Raw genomic sequence first — 20,229 nt, 5'->3', positions numbered from 1 at the left:
TTTAGAAGTATCATCAGCATAATGACTATATTTTCTTTGCATTTTCCTGATCAGAATTGTGTCGTGTTCTTAGGAGCATTATTTATTTTACTACAGCTGTTGTGCAGTTTTTAATGGGGAACATTATTTATCTCTTACTACAGCTGGTGTGTACAGTTTTGAGAACACCATGATCAGGGTTCTAGTGCTCTGTATGCAAGCTTATAGATGCTCTCTTTATTATGATTATATGACATATGAAGAAATAATCAATAAAATACGCTGGTAGGATTATTTTTCATGCGACCTACGGCAAATAGGACACCTTAGAGTTTATAGCATAGGGACATGAAAGCGACGATGATTTTATTTTTTCTTATAGATGCACTGTTGTAGAGAAGAAAAGTTTTGATAATTAGTCAATATTTGCCCCACCACTAAGGCCGTGGTGGTACAAGAATTTTGACATTTTCAATCCATGTCCCTCTTAATTGTCCCAAAGATGCTTCATTACAAATTTGAAAAGATTTGGAATGATAGTTATCAAGAAGTAGTTACAAATGCTCAATTATTAACGCATGATGGACACAGACCATATGCAATATGTCACTTGAATGACTCGGGTGACCTACAAATGAAAAAATGTCCAACATTGTCTCATAATTTCAAAGTAGCAATTCATGTTCTGAAGTTCAATCTCTCCAAAAGATTGCTTTATCCCGTGGGGATCCGGGTTAGAATAGGTTCTCGGTACCCCCTTGCTTGTCGTAAGAGGCGACTAAATGGGGTAGTTCTTTGGATGAGACCGCAAAACTGAGGTCCCGTGTCGCAGCAGGTGTGACACGATAAAGATCCCTCCCTGCTCAATGGCCATAAGCGCCGAGCACAGGCCTAAATTTTGCAGCCCTTCAGCAGCAGTGGTGACGTCTCCATACGAGTGAAATGTTCTCGAGAGAGACGTGAAACAATATTCAATCAATCAATCAAGCAGTCAAATCACAAAATCATATCAAATGAAAATATAATTCATTCAGCAATAGGCGATACACACATGTATCTAAACCATTGGAGGGTGTGTGCAGGTAACTGCTAGCCCTATAAAAAACCGGACGTATTTGATATTATGCAATCTGACCCCTTTCCAAATAAATTGAAGAATAAAAGCAAAATGTATTCATTTTATTATAAAGCTAATCGATTTTTTTTTTTTAGAAAAGCTGTGTAATATCAGCCTAACGTGATAGAAAGACTGTGCTATACATACGTATTCTGAATCTTCTATAACACGTCACAAGGTATGGTTGCAGATGTAACTGTTTTCTAATAAAGTCATTTTTTTAAAAGCTTCAAGTACTTTATAAGAGTGATGTAAATGAAAATGTGTGATTTTTTTCTTTTATATCAAAGATAACAAAACTTGTGCAGATGATGTATTTTTTTTGCAAACGACCTACCATATTAACATCACATAGGACTCCTGACATGGACGCAATAAACATAAGGAAAGCGACGGTAGAGGACTACGATACAGTCTACGGTTTGATTAAGGTAATTTGTCACATTTTGCTTACAATACATACTGTATACTGATATTTTACATTAGTCTGATTTCTTCAGATTAAGATATATCCAGTAAATATGAAGAACCACTTGTATTATATTTATATTTTAAAGAATTCAGCGATGCATAAACTCTTTATATATTACTATAATTCCAAATCGTTTAATGTATTTGCTCATCGGGGGCTTCTTTATTATATTCTGTTTCATAGAGCGTAAACTATGTTATTTAATGGAAAATGATCTCAATCTTTTTGGGGACCACAATGTAGGTCACAACCACAATAGTATACATCTATATTTATGCTTTTCTTCATTTTAGCATTTAATAAACGCATACAATGTTTACCGGAGAACCCCTTATTGTATCTCTTATAGACTCGCTTACCTCAAAATGCTGACATCGATCAGCAAATTAGATGCTTCATTGCCAGGGGTGTCGGCAAGTATTTGACATTGGGGAGGCGAACTGGATGGAAGGGGGGTCTAACCAACATATTTTGACTTAAATTTAGATTTCCATCTGAATCTTGATATTCTTTTTCGATTTGTCAATGCCTCAAAGACACCACCTGATAATACTTAAAGAAGCCAGGCCTCAGTATCATGTAACAAACTCAGACTTGGTCAAAATTCCAATTACCTGTAAGATGTTTATTACTTTTGGACTGAAACTCTTAATTTGTGGACACTAGAAATTTGGTGAAGCAATATTGAATAACAATTTCATTCTTGAATCATTGACTTTTCAATCATGTCATCGAAATATTCAGATTTAAAAAAGAATATTTTCCAAATATCGTGTTTAGTGTAATTAATATTTGAACCGATGATTTCAGTATATGTAATAGATAAGAATTGTTTCCTTTTAATGAAATATCCTAGAGTAGATAAAATGTAATATTTTGATACTTCATCATCATGTAACCATACGTATGGAACGTTTAAACCAAGAGGGGTTGAAAGAACGCAATTCTGGATTCTTCTTGCCGAAACAACACTTAGGAAATTAAGATAAACAGGTTTCTTAATATTTTTTTCAATCCCTCCAGTTTTTAAAATTGAAATGCAGGAATATATGTGACAAAGGTATAATACATATCTCAACAAGTCGTTTTAGACGTTGATTTTAACTAATTTTCAACATTTTCCTTTAATTTATATGCTCATAAATTCTAATATTTTTCGATAATTTTTAATGACTTAAAAATCACTAAAGCTTCCAAAATTCGATTGAAAAAATCATTAGACAATGAAAAATTTGTAGCAAATCCGCGCTTACAGCAAGGAAGCCCCTTTCTTTGTATACACCCGCCAGGTACAGGTATACAGACATACACATACATCCCATTTTGCGTCGGTGTAGACAATACCTTTCACACTTGTCGCTCCATTGACCACAGATCGCCATTATACTCGCCGCTCCAATGAGTAGATATCGCCGTTAGAAATCTTCCAATTTTGTATTTATTCTTAATTAATTGATTTTTTTGGCAAAATTATTGGGGCGGCGCCGCCCCTTTGCCAACTCCCCTGATTGCCCATATTCAAAGATTTAATCCAGGGCCTAACAACTCAAAACTTCCGGTTTGGCGACGGCAATATGTTACACGCGCTCTCATTGGCTATTGGTATTCTCGGGAGTCTTTTTTATTGAGAGAATGATACCATTTTCCATTCCGAAGGTTTCAACAACAGAGGTCCGTGTTTACCCAACTGTCTATTTTGTATTGCTTATAGGAGTTATAAGATTGATCACTATTCGTTATCTTCACCTTTCCTTTCACACTGTATGTGCATTCACGATTTTTTTTGATTTTTTTTTTTATAGTTTATTTATTTAGGAATAGGCACATATACAATATAAATACAAGACAATGTGACAGAGGAACACATAGTTAAAACAAAAGTTGTTGTTAAATACATATGATAAAAAGGTAAATTTAACAGCTATTTGATTTTAAGAGCATAGTGAGTAAATTAATGTATATGCCTATGCCAAGGATAACCCATGAAAGCCATATAGCTTATTTCCAATGGGGTCCTTCTGATCTTATAATATGACATACACAATGTATTATCATTATTAGCATAATAAAACAATACAAACAAAAAGATATTGAAAGACATTAATTTGAAGTACATAAGAATACTTTTGATATCTTACATTTCAACAGTGCTTAATATTGAAAATTGTTGGAATAAATAACAACTGTAATAACTATGTATGAACAAGACAATGTGGATCAATAATACAAGAAGTCACTATCTGCCATTTTCTTCATTTCATTGAGTAAATGTTTTTTAACTGCAGATTTGAATGAAAATCTATTGTTTATACATTTTATTTGATCAGAGAAAGAGTTCCAGTCTTTGATGACGTTAAAATAAAAAGTTTCTGATTCCATTTTCTCAACCTTTGGTAAAAAGAAATTAAGCTTACTTGATCTAGTTGATCTGGATGAACAATTTCTTCTAAAATTATTTTTTTAAAATAATCTGGACATTTTTCATGAAAAATATTAAAAACGTGATTCAGTCGAAGCTGTTTTACTCTATTGCTAATGTTCAAATACTCCAGCTTTTCAAATATTTCGGAGTTGATACTACTTCTAGGGGATAAATCTAAGATAAGTCTAATAACTTTGTTTTGAATAATCTGTAGTTTCTTAAGCTTAACAGTCAAACCTTCGTACTACGATGTACATGCATAGTCAATATGACACTGAATTAAAGCATTACAAAGATATTTCCTGGACAGTAGAGATAGACATGATTTATGTCTGTATAAGAATTTCAGGCGTTGATTTGCTTTTTTAATAATACCATCAACGATTTGTTCTCCACACAATACATTATCCAAAATAACTCCTAAGTATTTTACACATGATTTACAATCTATTTTAATACCCTTACATTCTATGGAAAAAGAACTACTATCGATGGATTTAAGCTTGCGTTGTGGTCCAAACAAAATACTTTCAGTTTTTCCCAGATGAAGTGAGAGTTTGTTGTCTACCAACCAGTCATGGCATTTATCTAACATTAATGATAATATCTTATCTATAATGTTTGTATTAGAATGAGAGAATAAAATGGCTGTGTCATCTGCATATAATAAAACCTTACAATCAGGATCAATATTTGCACTAAGATCATTGACATCTACTAGAAATAAAAGATATGTATCAATGATCAGCAGTTTTATAGTTAAGGTATAATGTACAGACCCTGAGGCGTGCTCCTACACCTCCAAAGCGTTTCGTTTTGTTCTGTACAAACCGTTCACCGTTCCGTGCAGACCGTTCAGCGTTTCGTGCAAATCGTTCACCATTCCGTGCAAACCGTTCACCGTTCCATGCAGACCGTTCAGCGTTTCGTGTAGACCGTGCACCGTTCCGTGCAAATCGTTTCGTTCAAGAATTGTTCCGTGCAGGATCAAGCCACGCCCATAGAAACGTACTGATCGTACAAACCTCGCCCTTAGAAACGTACAGACCGTGCAAGTCATTTCGGCATGGGATGTAGGACAATTAATCGTTGTTGGGAATTTTAACAATTATTTCAAAATGTCTCTAAGACGGGCTTTCAACAGTGAAAATCTGCAAATAATCGAAAGAAAAGATTCATTATAAAACCACCAGGCAGAGCAAAATCCCATACCATTTTCTCAACATTGGTAGTTTCTAGCAAGTGCAGAGACATGTATATCTCTGCCCTCGTTATCGTTTTATTTATTTTTATATATAGGAATAATTCATTTGTCTTGTTACATTTGTATGATCAAGTTTCTCTTTTTAAATAAAAACTATTTTCATCAAAATCGTTTATCGGATCGGACCTGTCTGCATAAGGCAAAGACCGACCTGTGTATAACTTGTGTATTCTACGCAAATTCCAAGGTTCCTTTTTTTTTTTTTACCACAATAGAGGTAAAAATTGGCGAAGCAATTGAAATATGAAAAAAGAGGTGTTTATATCTTTTGTCTCTCAAAAATGAATGCAGTTTTCTATAAGTTTAAAACTGAGATAAATGCAACTATCTAATTAAAATTGGATATTAGATCCGCTCGCGTATCTGATGATCATTACTGTAGTTAGTCATTATTTGTTTTATTTATATGATTTATTTCTCAGTCCTATTTTGATTGTTTCCTTTTTGTTTTGTATTTTCCCTTCTTAACCAAGGTGACAGGTTCTTATCGACTGGCTAATTTTATGTCTAGATGCACTCCCTCCCGCCTGAGGACATGTTCCAGTCTTACGATAATTTTTAAAATCATTTTATCTGTTGTCATACACGTATGTAAAAATGTATAGGTTTATTCAAAATCTGTCTTTGAGAAAAGGCCTGGAAATACAAATTGCACACATGTTTTAACGGCACTCAGATTGAATGTACAAAATAGCGATGCAGACGCGACTTTTTCAATGAATTTAATAGAGCAATGAATAAATAAAGTTGAATAATAAATATTGTATATGACGATGGAATTTATGCATCCTTTTCCTTTATTTCCGAAAAATATTCATTTCCTTTTATTCCAACGTGTTCGTAAGTCATTAAACTATTCCTTGTTTAAACTAACCCCAGGATGAAACAAATCATGCCGAAAAACAATCAAAGCGTGCAGGTCATGCCTAGCGTTTCGTGCAGACTGTTCACAACCCTCTCCCCGCCCCAAAAATATTTTAATCTTTCCGGACGAGAAATTTCTTTAAATCATTTTATCTTGCTTTCATTCACGTACACATGCATATAAAATGTATAGGTTTATTCAACATCTGTCTTTGGGAAGAGGCCTGGAATATACAAATTGCAAATGTATTTTAACGACACTCAGAACGAATGTACAAAAGTAGCGAAATAGACGCGACCATTTCATATTCAGTTTCAATGAATCTAATAGAGCAATGAATCAATAAAATTTGATTAATCCGTGACGATATAATTGTTCTTTTATTTCCGAAATAAAAAAAAAAAGAATTCATTTGTTTTCATTCCAACGTGTTCATAATTCATTGATCTGATAAGCAAAAATGAAATTTACCGCGTTGTACAGGAGCAATCATTTTAAAATGAATCATTATCATTTCTTTCTCAACCTTTTTTTAATATGCAGAATATTGCAATTATGTTGAAACTATTTAAACCAAATAATACCGGGGAAAAATCAAAACGTGCAGGCCACGCCTACCGTTTCGTGCAGACCGTTCATAAAGCCTGCAAGCCACGCCTACAAAGTTGTCAGCGTTTCGTGCAAACCGTTCACCGTTCCGTGCAGACCGTACAGCGTTTCGTGCAAACCGTTCACCGTTCCGTTCAGATCGTTCAGCGTTTCGTGCAAACCGTTCACCGTTCCGTGCAAGAATCGTTTCGTACCGTTCCGTGCAAGTGGTGTAGTAGTACGCTTCAGGGTCTGTAGTACTATATCTTTCAGTTTGAATACCTTTAATTTTTTTCCAGAATAAATAACCAGTTAAAATTAAAATCTATACATCTGTATATGCCATTCTTTAGGTTAAATGGATCCACTGGAAATAAGTGGCTTTCATATTTGTTTTAAAAATATCATGTTTTAAATGTATGGCTGTGGTATTTTTGTTTGTTTGCCTATTATTGAATAAATGCGAATCCTCCCTTAAAAGTGTATCTTAACTCCATGCAGCGCATTAAAAGGGCAATGGAAAAAGTTTGTAGGTCAATCTTTATAGACATGTATGTGTTTTGTTTTATTCATTGACAGGAAATGCGAGAATTTGAGGGGCGCCTGGACGCGTGTGTTTTGACACCTCAAGGTATCGTATACAAGTACTTAAAGGGCACATCTCATGTTTTCAAAGAAAACAAAATTACATGCATTTTGTCTTCCTTATGCTTATAGTAATTAATTCTAATAGTTCGTTCGCCAAAATATTGGCCCAATTAACCACAATACAGACTTAAAATCTAAGCCCTGATTTCAAAAAGTCTAGTTAATATGTTAGGTAGTGGCGTGATTTGGTTTTTGGTTTTAGGAGTCTAATTTAATTACCCCGGACAACATTTAAATCGATGTTGACAATTTTCCCGAGTTTTGCATGTTTTCGCCAATACCCAAATATAGCGAGGACAGCGAACACAATATTGCGAGTAAATAGTGTTTATGTGGACCGTTGTCTACAAACTATTTGGTAATGAAAGCTGAAAATAACGAACAGTGATCTATCTCATAACTTCTACAAGCAATACAAAATAGACAGTTGGGCAAACACGGACCCCTGGACACACCAGAGGTGGGATCAGATAAACACTGACCCCTGGACACACCAGAGGTGGGATCAGATAAACACGGACCCCTGGACACACCAGAGGTGAGATCGGGTAACTAGGAGGAGTAAGCATCCCCCGTAATGTTATTCCGTTTTACGTCTGTAATTGGCGCTGTTTTTCTAAAATAAACAGCTGTGCAAATTATTATTTATGTTTGGATTAGACAAATTATGATACGTTACATTGTTGACAACTAAACCTAACTACTGTCGCGGATGCATTTCGGAAAGAAAGGCAAACAACCTTACACACAAATCAATAAAAATAATCAAATCTAAAGTGGAAATCACAATATTTTATTTCAAAATAGCAATCTTAGTATTAATTTTGAATTGTGATCTGCACGTCCTTAGGAAGTGGGAACACGGCGTTATACAGACGCACTCAAGATGTTACGAGTTCAATGAGGAAATAATTTCATAATTCAATTTAAAGTAAGGAAATACAATATTCTATTATTTTGCATCTTTAATTTTTTTTTGTAAATCTGCCAGATGGTAGAATTATATGTTGTTACAAGGTGAAAGTCAGTTGATCCGAGTGTGTATTGAATTGAGGACCAGAACAGAATTAGGTATATGCTGTAGGCCTAGCAGTGCTTAGCTTCGATATATCCATTTTCTCGCAGTTTATCTGGGTCTTTGTCCAAGCGGTTTTTGAAAAGGTGACTGGGTGTTCTTTTTAAAGGTAAATTTCTTGCTCAAACAAACAATTATCCACGTCTTCTTTCTCATACCTTCTTCGAAAAATTGAAAAATACTCAGTCTAAATCCTTTCTACCGACAACTAGTACACCCGAGCACGGCAAAAAACATCTTAATGCAGTGTTATTTACAAGCCGTTAACGTAATAATTGTTTTTTTGTCGATTAAATCTAACGTGTTTATGAAATGGTTGCTTACGGCGGGTGTTACAGGGGATGTTTACTCCTCCTAGGCACCTGATCCCACCTCTCGTGTTTGCCCAACTCTCTATTTTGTATTGCTTATAGGAGTTATGAGATTGATCACTGTTCGTTATCTTCACCTTTCAAATCCGAGGGCGCATATATGACGTCACACATAGCGCGTAACATAGCGAAAGTAAATGTGCATGTCGCAAGATTTGAATTTCATCACTTTCAAACTCGAAAACTACGCAAAACATTTCATTAAAAGCACATTTAAAGTAGTTTTAGGCATGAAAAGAATGAATTTGTCTGAAAAATGAAAAAGTTTAGAAACATGCGATGTGTTCTTTAAAAACACTACGTAGGATGAAAAATGCAAATGAATGTGAAAATATTTTTGACAGAGATAGACAATCCTAAAATACACCATTTTTGTACAATAATAATGTGGCGGTCAGACGGGTTCGATTGCCGAAGCATGGTTTCCCTTCCTGTTACAAATGAGATTGAAATTGACAAAGTATTAAAATACTTAGTTGTTTTCTCAGTAACGGTTTCATTGCATAACATCAAAAAATAGATTTAGCAAAGACCAACCAAAGTTCTTAATGCTAATACCAAACAAATTCATCTAACAATGGTCAACTTGATATGTTAGATGAAATGGTTATAACAATACTTTTTTATTGTGAATTATGGGGTTTAAAACTTCAGACATCTACGGGAGAATGCATCTAGATTTATAAACTTATATTGAATCTAAAGACATCTACCCTAATTTATATATGATTCATGAAGAACTGTCACACTTTCATTTTCAGACTATATCTCTGAAAGTCTATAAGCTTTTGCAATGAGATTTCATACAATATTTTCCTTTGAAGTGAAGAATATTCCTATTTATTTTAAGGTAAAAAGGTCGAAAACCAATGTCAGAAATATATATTACATGAAATAATTCCAGATCATAACTTTAATTTTTTCCAACTTTGTGCAATGACGCTAAATATAATGATTCTCTAAAGTTTGAGAAAGACCTGCATTGATTTGAGAATGAAAAGTGAAAGGTCAAGGTCACAACTATATAAAGTATTAAATAGTTTTATATTGTGAAACTAGTTCCCCTACCTTCTTTAAACCGGTGACAAAGTTTTTACTTTTAAGAGCAATGCTTTTTGTTTCATGCCCCGTGATAAGGTATTCGGGGATACATAGTTTTGTTTCATGCCCCGTGATAAGGTATTCGGGGATACATAGTTTTGTTTCATGCCCCGTGATAAGGTATTCGGGGATACATAGTTTTTGTTTCGTGCCCCGTGATAAGGTATTCGGGGATACATAGTTTTTGGTCTTTCCATGTCTGTCTGATTGTCAGCCAAAACTTTACCCTTGGTATTAACTTTAGCATGGAGGGTGATAGGGCTTTCATATTTCACGTATATTCCTTGTAACAAGAACTTTACTTTAGTACCAAAATGGTTATCCTTGTGGCCATTACGTTGAGTCTTGACCTTGCTTAAATTTTTTTTGAACTTTGACCATGACTTTTGAATATTTAATGATAGGGCTTTAATATTTCACATCTGTATTTCTTGTGACAAGATCTTTTCATACCATAACGTCTGATCTCACGACATAAACCTTAGCGTTGAGGCTTAGAGTTACGAGGCATCAGTGTTTTATAAACATATCTTGGTAAAGTATAATGACGAATTTTAAACATGAACTTAAAAGTTTCAACAAGCCAAATGGGATTTGGAAATCAAATTGATAAAGTAGTTATTGAAAGCTACAAAAGCTACAAACCCGAAAGTCTTCTTTATGAAATTGAGGAAAACAAAATCCCAACAAATGGGAAATAGCTTTTTTTTCAAGTTGTAAATGATTGACACTTGCTAAAAACATTTTGTTTTAAAAAAATGATGAAAACGAAATCTAAAATTATAATTTTATAAGTAAAATGAATACTATCTACCGTGTGGATAGTTATTCATTCCTTGGATTTTTTAATCAAGCCCAAAAGAATAATTTATGTAGAGTTATATAGGGAGAGTAATATATTTCATCTTTTGATGTTTTTTTCTTCTTCACTATTTTCATTTTTGGAGATAGGTCTACTTATATGTAAAACTTATACGGTACGAATTTTGATGCACCAGATGCGCATTTCGACAAATAATGTCTCTTCAGTGATGCTCAACCGAAATGTTTGAAATCCGAAATAACTATGAAGTTTTAGAGCTAAATATAGCCAAAAACAGCGTGCCAAAAAAGTGGAGCCAAATTCGTCCAAGGATAAGAGCTATGTATGAGGGAGATAATCCTTAATTTTGAAATGAATTTCTAAATTTTATAACAGCAATTAAATATACATCCGTATTTTCAAGCTAGTAACGAAGTACTTAGCTACTGGGCTATATGAATGCAGGCCGGGATCGAATTTGGTTGATTCGTAGATTTTTTTTGTATTTTTGATGCAGTATTTTAATTATTTCAGAATTCAAACGTGACAGATTTGGAGAGAACAAGTGTTTTGAAGCCTTTGTGGTGGAGCATAAAAACAGTTAAGTTTATATATCATTCATAAAGAATCACATATTAAGGAAATTAATGTTTAGTTAGTATGAAATCAATGAAAACATGGGGCAATCAAAGCACAAATCAACACTCACATGCTTCCATGATGTTATAGATCTACAAATTTGACATCAATACCTAATTATAATATTTTGTCATTTAACTAGTTTTTTCTCATTAAGTTTATCATATGCATGAAAGGTGAATTTAACGGAACAGTGATCAATCTCATAACTCTTTTAAGATATTCAAAATAGAGAACACGGACCCCTGGATATACCAGTGGTGGGATTATATGCCCAGGAGGAGTACGTATCCTCTATCGACCGGTCACACCCACCGTGAGCATTATATTTTGATCAGGTAATCGGAGTAATCCGTAGTCAAAATCAGTGTGCAAAGAACGACCTTAGAATCAGTTTGAAACAAATCAGAATGCATTCAACAGGAGATGCTTACTCCTCCTAGGCACCTGATCCCACCTCTGGTGTGTCCAGGGGTCCGTGTTTGCCCAACTATCTATTTTGTATTGCTTGTAGGAGTTATGGGATTGATCACTGTTCGTTATCTTCACCTTGCATTTGACCCAATGATAAGTTTTACTGACAAACTAGATCGCTATAACGACCATAGAATATGCGAAATGCTGATTTTAAACGAGACTGTCGAAACCCCTGTCACATCAATTTGTTTGTCAGTAGCCTGCCTCGATTTAAAAACTGACCATACACAGAACAAGCTCTTCCGTATCGAATCAGTTGAGAGACATAAACACCATATGCAGGTAATAATGGAATATTGCAACATAAATATGGGAAATTGACGATGAAGAATCTGACATCAACCCGTTTGTCATAAAGTTGACCGGTTACACCCGCCGTGAGCCCTATATCTTGATCAGATAAACAGAGTTATCCGTAGTCAAAATCATTGTGTCAAGAACGGCCTAAGAATTGGTATGAAACACGGTAGACAGCATTTGTCCGAATGATAGATTGTAATGGCAAACTAGATAATATAATTTGCGAAATGCGATAGATGGAATCAAAGTTTGATTGAAAATGATTATTGTTCATAGATACGTCATGCATTTATAAACATATGATTATCACAGTTTATATTGAGATTCATAAACATGTGCATATCACAGTTTATATTTAGCTTTATAAACATATGCATATCACAGTTCATTTTGAGATTTATAAACAATGGAAACAGTAAATGTCTATTACTAATAAGAGATCTATCAACTCGATATATTTACACTGAAGGTCGGTAACAAACCATATATTTTGTCAAGGACCATACCACGGCAAACAGATCTCTATTTTGAATAAAAGATCGAACTTCATAAACACGTCCGATCAGTCGGCTATACTACATGTAGCTGTGATATAAACATTCATGTTGTTTCCTAGACACAGTAGTTTAGTATTGAAATAATGTTATTTCTTTTCCACGTGTTACGAACATTTTGTCCTGATGAAGGAAAACTTTGTACCAACAATCTGTTTTTGACAATATGCTTTCCCCGTTAATCTATACACGCAAAGTACGGATTGCTTGTTGATGTCACCCCTCCCCATTTTTGCTAAGTAGTAGTAATAGGTATTGGAAATGTAAGTTTGAAATGGGGAATTGAATCCATCGTTTCTCCTCTCGAAGATATTAACAGATGTGAAGGAGAATTTAAATAGCAAAACTTATCAATTCAACAAAATTAAACCATATGACTTTTCAACACTTTACAAGACCATTCCTCACGATAAATTAAAGACTAGAGTTTTTGAAATCATAGATAGTTGCTTCTTCAACAAAAATGGACAAAGGCAATATTCATATTTAGTGATCAGTCATCCAAAATCATCACATTTTTAAACATTCCATGCACAAGTACTCTGAAGTTGAAATTCAAAATATGCTGGAGTAGTCTTTGTGTGATCAGTCTTCCAACAGTCTGTTGTAATTCCAATGGGCACGAATTTTGCTCCTTTGTTATCTGACCTGTTTTTATATTCTTATGAAGCAGAATCTATTCAAAAGATTTTACATGAGAAGAAAAAAATCTATTGCTGTGACCTTCAACTCGACATTTATAGATATTGACGACGTTTTATCTATTAATGATTGCAATTTTCATTTATATGTCGATTCAATACATCCAACTGATCTTGAAATAAAAGAAACCACAGTCTTCTACATCTGCTTTGTACTTAGATATTTTATTGCAAATAGATGTTAACGACATGACAAACAGGATGTTATTAGCTTCTCCATCGTCAACTTCCCATATTTATGTAGCGATATACCATTATCATCTGCATATGGTGTTTATGTTTCTCAACTGATTCGATACGCAAGAGCTTGTTCTCCATATGAGAAAAGCTTCTGACAATCAAGTTGATGTTATAGGGGTTTCAACAGTCTCATTTTGAACCAATATTTTGCAAATTCTATAATCGTAATATGATCTAGTTTGCTAATACAACCTGTCATTCAGTGAAACGCTTTCTGATATGTTTCACACCAATTGAAGCCGTTCTTTACACACTGATTTGACAGCGGATTGTTCCTTTTGCCAATACAGCCTATCATTGGGTCAAATGCTGTCTGACGTGTTTCATACCGAGTGTTAGACCGTTCTTGGCACACTGATTTTGACTACGGATAACTCCGTTTACCTGAACAAGATATTAGGCTCACGACGGATGTAACCGGTCGACAGGGGATGTATACTCCTCCTAGCATTTGACCCCACCTCTGGTATATCCAGGAATCTGTGTTTGCGCAACTCTTAATTTTGTATTCCTTGTGGAAGTTATGAAATTGATCACTTCGTTATCTTCACCATTTCATAGTAAAGTTTCAGCGCCAGAAAGGGCAAGCACGAGTGGAATTATTCGTCTGAAGTCGGTTGTCCAAAACGTCTAGAATTAAAATGACATTCGTTTTCTCAATGGAATCACTATGGTAATCGTGTTAAGAGATTACGAGCATGCGATTGGTCAGTGTTTATCACTTACTGCCCCGTTCTTTGAATCGTGACGTCATTTTCTGGCCACCCACGCAGAGTGGCACCATAATAAAATCTGGCGTAGAACCTTAGTTTTACCATTACAATAAAATAGTCCATAGGATATAAGCAACACATATATTTTACAAAAAACTGGGATAACACACATTTTGAATTATTGATATGTCTGATACAGAAGATGTAAACTGAATTACCCCTCTTTTGAAGTTGATAGGAATGAGATTATTGTGAAAATATTTTTCATTAGAATGCAAATAGGATAAATTATATGAAAGGTACAAAATGTGTAAATCAAATATTGAGTTTATCAATTTATTGTCAGTATTTTCCCAATTATTTTAAGAGAAATTGAGCATAATAATAGTATGCAGTATGCAAGTGTAATGTTGTGTGATTGAAATACCTGTATATGCAAATGTTAAAAACACCTTTCATGATGTAATATAAGCGTCTTAAAGTTTGTTGTTCCAAGGCTTCAACCCTGGCATCAAACTTACCATGTTCATTCTGGACAATAATAACATTAAGAAATACTTCTCCGACTGCCCCCTCCCTTCCAGTTTGAAGAACATTGTTACATGCCTGAAACAAATAGTAATAATGGCATGCTCAACTATCGTATGCCTGATCAGTTTTTATCCCTTTCGTTTTTCATATAAAATTAAACAGTATCCATTCCTGCATCTTGATTCCACTTAGCCATCATGATTGTATCAAATGCTTCTGTACACAATGATAACATGTGTACCACCACTTGCAGATAAGGAGGTTATCGGATTTGCTTCTGTACATAATGATAACATGTTTACAGATAAGAAGGTTATCGGATTTGCTTCTGTACATAATGATAACATGTTTACAGATAAGAAAGTTATCGGATTTGCTTCTGTACATAATGATAACATGTTTACAGATAAGAAGGTTATCGGATTTGCTTCTGTACATAATGATAACATGTTTACAGATAAGGAGGTTATCGGATTTGCTTCTGTACATAATGATAACATGTTTACAGATAAGGAGGTTATCGGATTTGCTTCTCTACATAATGCTAACATGTTTACAGATAAGGTTATCGGATTTGATTCAGTACATAATGCTAACATGTTTACAGATAAGGAGGTTATCGGATTTGCCACATACTATTTCGGGTACAGCGGAGAGTGTGGAAAAGTTCTTTACCTAGAAGACATTTATTTCAAACCAGCCTATAGATCTAAAGGTTATGGAACGGCGCTTTTTAAATACATAGCAAAGGTAAGTTAAAGCATAGTACAGGTACATACTACAAGTATATGATTAAATTCACTCGATCTATGAACAAGTAAATAAAGTTTTCCACTTTATAATTTAGGTATGATTGGCTCTTGCGGTTAAAATTTCACGTTTTTAGTTTTTACTAGAACAATATATCCGTTACTAGCTTGAACATACGGATGTATATTTAATTGCAGTGATATGATTTAGAAATTAATTTCAAAATTAAAGATTATCTACCTTGTGCAAACCTCTGATCCTTAAATGAATTTGGGTCCAGAGACATTATTTGTCGAAATGCGCATCTGGTGCATCAAAAGTGGTACCGTATAAGTTTTACATTACGACCCCTGGGTCGAGGCCTCTGCTGATGGACTGTTAGTCCCCGAGGGTCTCTACAGCCGAGTAGCTAAGGACTTCGTTACTAGCTTGAAAATACGGATGTATATTTAATTGCGGTGATAAACTTAGAAATTCATTTCAAAATTAAGATTATCTCCCTCATACATATCTCTTATCCTTAGACGAATTTGGCTCCAGTCTATGGTACTGTTTAGCTCTTACAACTTTAATGGTATTTCGGATTTCCAAACTTTTGGCTTGAGCATCACTGAAGAAACATTATTTGTCGAAATGCGCATCTGCTGTATCAAAATTGGTACCGTATAAGTTTTACAATGTGTATAATTTTCTGTTCACAAAAATACAAAATTTATGCTGATATCACGTTATAAATTGAACGTTTTAATGACAATTCTTGGGACATGTATGTGAAAATTATAGCATCGTCAACGTAAATAAATTGTAGCGTCATATGACGTCAAATATCATGCTGAGAATATTGCGTGCCGTGAAAACATTTACTTTCATATATTCATTTAAAACGCAAATATTTCATCTTGTATTGTTAAAAAAACAAACAACATTTTATAGAAATGTTAAGCATTTCCAACAATCTGAACATTGATAAAATTCGCACGAAAATGACACACAATCAATTTTACGATTACAGCTATTGCCGTTGATAAATGCACGAAAATTCAGTATCTGTTAGACGTTTTGTGTTGCCAGGCAGATGAAATCTCAATACGGTCTGACCAAAATGCGCCAGCAAAAGTAAGGAATGACGTAGCGATTTTTATTCTGAACTAATAAAAGAAGAATCATTATTGATACAAAAGAGCGTCGTCCAACACCAAATATTTATAAGTTCTATTTGTAAAATCTCTTTATCAGTTAGTTACGGAGAAGGTAAGGATTATCTGAACACTAGCACAACTATCGCAAATGGACATGACATCCATAAGTAAAACAATTTTTGGGCCGTGGGATGTTCGGTCGCCCAGCGTCCACCAGGCGACATCGAATGGATTCATATTTAAGACAAACTTCCGAATTTTAATGTAAGGAAGGCATAAATTGTTGACAGTTCCACCTTTCTCTCATATTTTGCTCTATGGAAATAGTTACAATGTTTTACAGTAACTCTCACTCATGTAGTAGTAAAAATATGCATGATCAACAAGGGATGCTTACTCCTCCTAGGCACCTGATCCCACCTCTGGTGTGTCCAGGGGTCCGTGTTTGCCCAACTATCTATTTTGTATTGCTTGTAGGAGTTATGAGATTGATCACTGTTCGTTATCTTCACCTTGCATGTAGCGGTTGTGTATGATTATGTGTTGTTCACGTTTCACATATTTATTCAGTTTGTGAGAAAAATGATAAAAGTTTGCATATACATGTATGAAAGGTAAAAATAACGAACAGTGATCAATCTCATAACTCCTATAAGCTATGCAAAATATATAGTTGGGAAAACTTGGACCCTATGTATTGTTTTAAAAAGATTGTTTAAATACTCACTCTTTTTAAAATTTGTAGAACTTTACCAATTCATTATAATCAATCAAGAAAACATTATTTATGAAACTGTACCCCTCACAGACAGAATCGTATCTTGTGAACAATCATCTTTTCGAGAATGTTGGGGGAAAAAAAGTGGGGTTTGCGCTGTATATTTGACATAGGGCACTACAGGGAGTGGCAATCCGTATTCTTCGCTATATCGAAAAATGAATCCTTTGTTGTCATGTGACCTGGAAACTAGGCCGCTGAGTTTCATGTGTGTTACGGAATTCTTCACATGCTTCAAACTGATATCATGCAGAACAAGAACAGCTTCTTTACCTACTACACCTACAATTAAGAGCCCTACGGTCCTAATTGAGAACGTTCATTTGACGTTGTTTTTACAAGTTATTTATTTCTACATGAAATGAAGATCTGTTCAGTGACCCCCAACTTTTCTAGGAGTTTTGACGTTTGGACAAAATAACATAATTGTTAGACAGTGTTTTGGCTTGTCGACAAAAGCAGCCAACTTCTACTCCCCCTCCCCCCCCCCCCCTGCAAAACGACGTTACGTATGTACGTACTTTTCTGTTAAAGGTACGTATTCTAAAATACAGTTGATGAATTTTTTTTATTCTAAGCTGAAATCAAATTATTTGATATTCGTTATGGCAACATGTAATATACCTGTATATACAATTTTTAGTAGGATATTAATTTGTGTTTAGTTATTTAAAGTGCATACAATATTTAGGTCCTAGATATAAAACTTCCACCAAATAATTAGTTATTGTATGAAAGGTGAAGATAACGAACAGTGATCAATCTCATAAGTCCTATAAGCAATGCAAAGTAGAGAGTTGGGCAAACACGGACCCCTGGACACACCAGAGGTGGGATCAGGTGCCATCATCATTATTTGATCTCAAATGTTTGTCTCAAATCAAATTGAAATGTTGTATCATTAGAAATCTAATTATATCATATATCTGGTGTGTCCAGGGGTCCGTGTTTGCCCAACTATCTATTTTGTATTGCTTATAGGAGTTATGAGATTGATCACTGTTCGTTATCTTCACCTTGCATCAGTATATCTGGATAAAAGATCGATTCTGTAAATTAGTTCTTGTATGTATGTACACTACAAGTATACATGACTGTACATATATCTATATATGCTAGATAAATCAAATACATGCATTTCTGTTTACTACTACGTGTCTGGTGGTTACGCTACATTGTAACTATATCCATAGTGCTGAATATGAGAGAAGAGTGGAGCTGTGAACATTTTATGTTTTCCTTACATTAAACTCGCCTTTCTCAGATCTGATGTTTGCGTTAATTGTGAATCTACTCGATGACATGTCAGATCTTAATATTTTTGCTTTGCTGAATATGTCATATTTTTCATGCCTGTTTGGCTCTTGGTAACCCCAAAATGTTAGTACTACTTCATTACATCTTAGTACTACTTCATTACATCTTTTTCTCATTACTTATTGTGGAGAATCGTTTTAATTATATGTGAAGTATGAAAATTCTGACACAAATGAATCTTAAGGAACAAACACTTCTGATTTATGTCGAATTCTTTGTAGATAACAATGGATAGTGGGGCTCGGCGTATGAAATGGTGCATTGTGAACGACCCGTCGTGGAACAGAAAGGCAATCGAGTTTTATAAGAAGTTTGATAGTATCGACGGCAGCTTAAAGCAGTTGTATCTCCAGGACGACCTTTTAAAGAAATGTGCAGAATTTTAATGTATTTGCATGGTCGTTTGCATTGTACATGAACGCTAGTGTGCAATCAACAAAGAAGTGTACAATTAATTAAAATGGCTTCGATGCACACACTTAAAACAATTATTTCTTTTTACTTGTGTTAAAAAAATGCGATAGCCAATACAAACATCTCGGTTAATATGATTCTGATGTCACATGTGGCAAATATTTCCTATTAGACACTGAATACTGTAAGTGGTTTTAATTTCGCTATGCTAAATGTTCGCGGTTTTTTATATATTGGTCTAATTGCGGATATTCTATTTTCACGGAATTCAAATTTTATTTTGATTACTGGTAAATGTTCAAAACGTATTGTGTCACACTTGCAAAATGATTGCGGTTTATTTTAATTTCGCAGAAAAAAATCCCCGACGCGAACATAGCCATATTAAAACCACTGCAATAATTTCCACATTTACAGTAATGGAACCCCGCAAATTTACGACCTCTTAATTCTTCCTACAATTCAAAATATGCATGAGATTAATCACTGTTCGTTATCTTCACCTTTCATACATAAGGTGTTCAGTTTGATTCCTTTTGCAAAACGCGTATTTTCCCTTGCAACACACCAATAGCGGAAACAGAAAAGAGGATATAATTGGTCTTAAAATTGATATAAAACTGGTTTGTATTACTTCCTATCCATCTTATATTGTGCTAAAGTGATTGACAGATGGTTAACAAATTGGTCGATGTTCTTTGCCACATGTACACACCTAGCATTGCCCTCAGCCTGTGATACAGAGTTGCTGCAAATGTGCAGAACATTTGCGGCAAGTTTGCTCCAACTAGTTGCGGCACATTTGCTGTAAGTACATTTTGCGCATGGATTATTTTCTGGCACACAGTTTGCTGCAAAGTTGAGGTACACACTTATGGCACACAGTCTGACGCAACGTTGCCGCAAACACTAGCTGCACACATCTGATAGAATCTACTGGAACTTTAGAGATTCTAACATAAACTAAAATTA

The 20,229-nt window shown here is 34.5% G+C and overlaps 1 protein-coding gene across 5 annotated transcripts; it reads left to right on the top strand.

The window, feature by feature from the left end:
- Positions 1 to 1,189: 1,189 nt before the first annotated feature.
- LOC125655168 (thialysine N-epsilon-acetyltransferase-like) lies at positions 1,190 to 19,346 on the top strand. Of its 5 annotated transcripts, XR_008796605.1 has the most exons (8): positions 1,190 to 1,274; positions 1,387 to 1,527; positions 7,287 to 7,338; positions 11,239 to 11,304; positions 15,467 to 15,609; positions 16,134 to 16,267; positions 16,622 to 16,725; positions 19,065 to 19,203. XR_008796605.1 is itself a non-coding variant. In XM_056143227.1 (6 exons), exons 2-6 carry the CDS (start codon positions 1,405 to 1,407, stop codon positions 19,227 to 19,229), a joined length of 549 nt encoding a protein of 182 aa, XP_055999202.1. In that variant the 5' UTR covers positions 1,190 to 1,274; positions 1,387 to 1,404; the 3' UTR covers positions 19,230 to 19,346. The 5 variants fall into 5 exon arrangements, 3 of the variants coding, with proteins under 3 accessions (XP_055999202.1, XP_055999203.1, XP_048741298.2); XR_008796604.1 differs by lacking the exon at positions 16,134 to 16,267; XM_056143227.1 differs by lacking the exons at positions 16,134 to 16,267; positions 16,622 to 16,725 and having other exon boundaries at positions 19,065 to 19,346.
- Positions 19,347 to 20,229: the final 883 nt, after the last annotated feature.

This window comes from Ostrea edulis, chromosome 7 (genome assembly GCF_947568905.1).
Source record: "Ostrea edulis chromosome 7, xbOstEdul1.1, whole genome shotgun sequence".
NCBI classification, from domain to species: Eukaryota; Metazoa; Mollusca; class Bivalvia; order Ostreida; family Ostreidae; genus Ostrea; species Ostrea edulis.
This window is presented reverse-complemented; position numbering and strand designations above follow the sequence as displayed.

Bases quoted from the DNA above. Each gene is read 5' to 3' on its own strand.
- LOC125655168 (XM_056143227.1), top strand. From the start codon at position 1,405: ATGATGTATTTTTTTTGCAAACGACCTACCATATTAACATCACATAGG. The intron at 1,528-7,286 runs GTAATTTGTCAC...ATTCATTGACAG, and splicing joins CAGTCTACGGTTTGATTAAG to GAAATGCGAGAATTTGAGGG. The intron at 11,305-15,466 runs GTTAAGTTTATA...ACATGTTTACAG, and splicing joins TGTGGTGGAGCATAAAAACA to ATAAGGAGGTTATCGGATTT.